Below are 5,000 nucleotides of genomic sequence, written 5' to 3'. Positions count from 1 at the left end.
TTTTTGAGATTTTTATCCTTTTTAAATTTTAATCTTTTATATATTTTATGTTTTATTATATATATATATATATTATTTATTTTCATTTTATTTTATTTTTTGTCGTTTTGTGATTAAAATTCTATAATTTATTAAAAACTAATATGATTTTTTAATAATATTTTTTAAGACAAACTTTTTTTCTTTTTTGTTCCTTTATATACATTTTAAATAACAACTTATATAATGATATGTAGATTAACTACATTTTGTTATATTAAAAAAAAAAAAAAAAGAACATATAAATATATACAGATATAATATAAATATAATATATATATATATATATTTTTTTTTTTAAGTGTAAAAATCTGTTAATTTGATTTATTGAACAAAAAAATTATTAATATTATAAAAATTAAAAATTGATATATTCTTATCATATACAAAAAAGAAAAACTTAAATTAATATATGTTTAGCATATGTTTATATATTCTTATTTTTATATCTCAATATTATGTATCTAGTATTTTTTTATAATTATTTATAAATATATAATTTTAAGAAAAATTATATGAAATAATTAAAAACATATGTAATGATATACATATATAATATATATATAATAAAGTAGAAGAAATATTAGGATAAAATATTATTTTATAAATTTTTTTTTTTTTTTATAAAGTTATAAAAATGTTTATAAAAAAATAATAATTTTCATATATATAATATATATATATATATATTCTATTTATAAAAAAAAAAAAAAAGATAAAAAAAAATGTTCTTAAAATAAGAACAATTTTTTTATTGTAAACATAGTTTTATATTATATATAAAAACAACAAAAAAAGATATGAAAATGTTAAAAAATAATGAAATATTTTATATAAAATGTATTCATATAAACGATAATTATATTTATTTTATATATTTTTAAAACATTTCTAATATTTTATATTTTTTTTTTTTTTTTTTTTTTAAACACTTAAATATATAATAGTTTGATAAAATGATGAATAATAAAAAAACGAATTTTTTTGTAAAAATTCTATGGAGTATATTTTTTCTTTATATATATATGATAAGAATAACGAGATGTGATGAAGATGTTATTGAGTTAAAAAATAATTATATTGAAGGTATAGTAAAGGGGGATGCTGACTTGTTATTTAATTGTACAATATATTTAGATTCAGATACTTATGTAAGTCCAAAGAGTGATGGTAAATTTCTTTTTAAGAATGTAAAAGAAGGAGAATATACCATGTATGTAAATCATCCATATTTAGAATTTAATAAATATTATGTTGAAGTGAAGAAACAAATTACACGAAATAACGGTACCTTATATTTAGTACAAGCATATGAACTTAATTTACCATTTGAGAAAAGCAATTTAATTGTTAATAATATTGTGTTTAAAGCAAAAAGGATTTATGATTTTCTTATTCCCAAAAAAAAATTTAATGTTACTTATCTTTTTAAAAGTCCTCTTTTCCTTATTTTCCTTTTCTTCTTGATTTTGTTAAGTGTCCTACCAAAGATGCAAAAAATATCTGAAGCTGCAAATGAAGAAAATGAAACAGAGCAAATATCGTATAAATCGGATTTTTTAGAATCAATAAAATGACACATATATATATATATATATTTATAGATAGATAAAAGGGGACATCTGATTATATTTTCTTTATTTTTATAGAAACACATAAATGTAAATATAATTATATGTATAAACTTTTATCACCATATAAATCGTATTTATAAATCAAAAATATATTACATATATATAATTTTTTTTTTTTCTTTTCAATTTTTTTTGATATATAAGGAAATGTTTCTTTTGTTTTTTTTTAACCTACCTATGTCTCATATCTTTATACATAATAATACATATAAATAAATAGGTGTATGAATATATATTTTATATTTTTTTTATCTTTTTTTTTGTAATTTTTAATTATCACTGTATTGTAAATATAATCATCATATCATATATATTCCAAAAAAACAAATAAAACGGATATATACATATATATATATGTATATATACATATGTATGTTTCTTTATTTTTCTTTCTTTAATTTAAATAATTATATTAATTTTTTATAATTAGCTTGAAAGCATATTTTTAAAATATATTAAAAGTTTTAATTATGGCATATATAATGCATATGAATAGGAATATTCACATATATGCATAAACGAATAAATAAATTAAAAAAAAAAAAAGAAAAAAGAAAAAAGAAAAAATCAATAAAATTGTAAGAAAATTGAAAATATATATATATATATATAAAGTTTATATTAATTTGTTAATAAATAATATATAGAAATAAAATTGTTCATGAAGAACAATGAATGATTAAAATAAAATAATACCATAGGAATATTTAAACAAATATATGCATATATAAATAAATAAATGTAAATATATATAATATATATATATATATATATATATATATATATATATATATATATGTGAACAAAAAAAAAAAAAAAAATTAAGACATTTATTTACTTTTATATACTGTTATATACAAAACATATATTCTGTACATATATAATGGTGACTAATTATTTTTTTTTTTCTTTTGATAACTCTATAATTTCTTCCTTTTATATAGAATAAAAAAATTATATCAATTTTTTTTTTGAAGTACACTTTTAGATTTATTTACAATATTTTTAGTCTTTTTAATAATATTAGTAGAATTTATATTTTTTTCCTTTGCATTTTTTTTTAATGACTCTTTTCTTTTTTTTGTAAGTATTGTTACAGAAATATTATTTGTTACAAACTTTTCCTTTTCCTTTATATTATTTTTTGAAAGTGATAATTTTTTATTTCTTTTCTTGCTCTTCTTCTTTTCGTATTCGTCATGAAAATCTTCTTCATATACATCGTCATCACTTGAATGATCATCCGTATCATCATAATTAGTTTCATAATCTGTAATATCTTTTTTTTTATTATCTTCTTGCTCGTTCTTCTTATTCCCATTCATATCTTTGATTTGTGTATTTAAATTGTTATCCTTTGTATTTTGTTCAGATATATTTATTTTTTCTTCATGTGTGTCCAAATTTTGGTAGGATACATTTTTTACAATTTCTTTTTTTAATAGAAAACATGTATTCGTTAATTTATTATTATCGTTTTTTATATCCCCATTTATTTGTATTATGTCATGATTGTGTTTAGAATTACTATTTATTAATAACACTTCATTATTATCATCATTCTTGCTATTTATTAATATAGCTTCATTTTTCATAGCTAGCTTTTCGCTTTTTTTCAAAATAGCTTGCTGCATTTTTTTTTTTTTTTCCACCAAATCACCTGACATGTTCAGATTTTTTTTGGAATCAGAACTGTTATTTTGCACACAGTTGTTATCCATAATGTCTGATATAATATTATCCCGGGAATTTATATTTGGGTAATTATTCAAATTATTTAATGTATTTTTTGTATTTTCATTGTTGTGTGCAAATGTGTTATTCTCAATATTGTTTACAGTTTTGTGATCAAGATGATATTGGCTAGTACTTATATTTTGACTACTACTTATATGTTGATTAGTACTTATATTTTGACTAGTATTTATATTTTGACTACTACTTATATTTTGATTAGTATTTATATTTTGACTAGTATTTATATTTTGACTAGTATTTATATTTTGACTACCACTTATATTTTGATAATCACTAATTTTGATGTAATCACTTTCTTGGATATTTTTATCCCTCATATTTGTTAAGCACGTAATATAAATTCCTGGAAGTATACCGAAAGGCAATTTTAAAAAAAGTGAACAACAAATGTAATAATCAGATGTTGTTTTAAAATTTCTTTTGAATATAGAAAATACATTCAAAATTGTTTTAAATAAATAAAAATAACATGTTTCATCATTTGGGTTATAGAACCAGTCTAATAAATGAAATTTTTTAAAAAATTCATAAACTCTTTTCCCTCCTTTTTTATCAAGATATGGGCAAGCAAATAAGCAAAACCCGTTATTAATTAAATATTTATTTATATAAGTATCATATATGCGAATTAAAAAGTTATCTTTAAAATGAGAAACGTATGGAAAGGATATGCAAAAATGGTTGGATAAAAAGTCTATATTTTTATTAATATTATTATTGTTCATATTAGTGTGGTCGTCTGTATTTGTATTTGTATTTGTGTTTGTATTTGTGTTTGTATTTGTATTTGTGTGTGTATTTGTATTTGTGTTTGTGTTTGTATTTGTGTTTGTATTTGTGTTTATATTTGTATTTGTGTTTGTATTTGTATTTGTATTTGTATTTGTGTTTGTGTTTGTGTTTGTATTTGTGTTTGTATTTGTGTTTGTATTTGTGTTTGTGTTTGTATTTGTGTTTACATTTTCATTTACATTTTCATTTACATTTTCATTTACATTTTCGTTATTTTTTTTCATTTTAAAAAACTGTTCAATATTTTTATTGCAGAATATAAGATTCCATATAGAAGATTCATTATAATATATTTTAATATCATTAAATATTTGAAGTATATTCACTTTTTTCTTTTGTATATTATTTAATACTGCATTTAATTCACTATAATTAATTTGTGTTAAGAACAAATCTGGAGTTAAATAAAACATTGATGCCTCTATATAAATTTTAATTCCATTAATATCGGGTATACATTTTAAATATTTTTCATAAAACGATGATGAATAATTATTATACATCATCCAAAAATCCATAGCACATTGTTCATTTTTAAAATATAGTAAACCCATAGCACCTGTATTACAGTTAATTTTATAAAATTCTTTATATTTGTTATTTAAATATGAATTTAACATTTCATTTTTTGCTAGATGATATTCACTTCCAAATAATAAATCAAATTTTAATATACCCAATTTTTCTGATAGTAAATTATATTTATTTTTAGGTTGATTTATATATGAATATAAATATAAATGATTAAACAAACTATCTTCTTTATTTATGTCTATT

The 5,000-nt window shown here is 18.1% G+C and overlaps 2 protein-coding genes across 2 annotated transcripts in view; one reads left to right on the top strand and one right to left on the bottom strand.

The window, feature by feature from the left end:
• Positions 1-998: 998 nt before the first annotated feature.
• PF3D7_1310500 (ER membrane protein complex subunit 7, putative) lies at positions 999-1,616 on the top strand (the record flags this gene model as incomplete). Its single annotated transcript, XM_001349797.1, has 1 exon — positions 999-1,616. One exon carries the CDS (start codon positions 999-1,001, stop codon positions 1,614-1,616), a length of 618 nt encoding a protein of 205 aa, XP_001349833.1.
• Positions 1,617-2,632: 1,016 nt separating this feature from the next.
• PF3D7_1310400 (conserved Plasmodium protein, unknown function) overlaps positions 2,633-5,000 on the bottom strand; it is a gene marked incomplete at both ends in the record, with an annotated part of 3,408 nt that continues 1,040 nt past the window's right edge. The window contains one exon of the mRNA XM_001349796.1: positions 2,633-5,000. This exon is cut by the window's right edge and continues 1,040 nt beyond it. Coding sequence (XP_001349832.1) covers positions 2,633-5,000 — 2,368 coding nt within the window.

This window comes from Plasmodium falciparum, assembly GCF_000002765.6.
Source record: "Plasmodium falciparum 3D7 genome assembly, chromosome: 13".
NCBI classification, from domain to species: domain Eukaryota; phylum Apicomplexa; class Aconoidasida; order Haemosporida; family Plasmodiidae; genus Plasmodium; species Plasmodium falciparum.
This window is presented reverse-complemented; position numbering and strand designations above follow the sequence as displayed.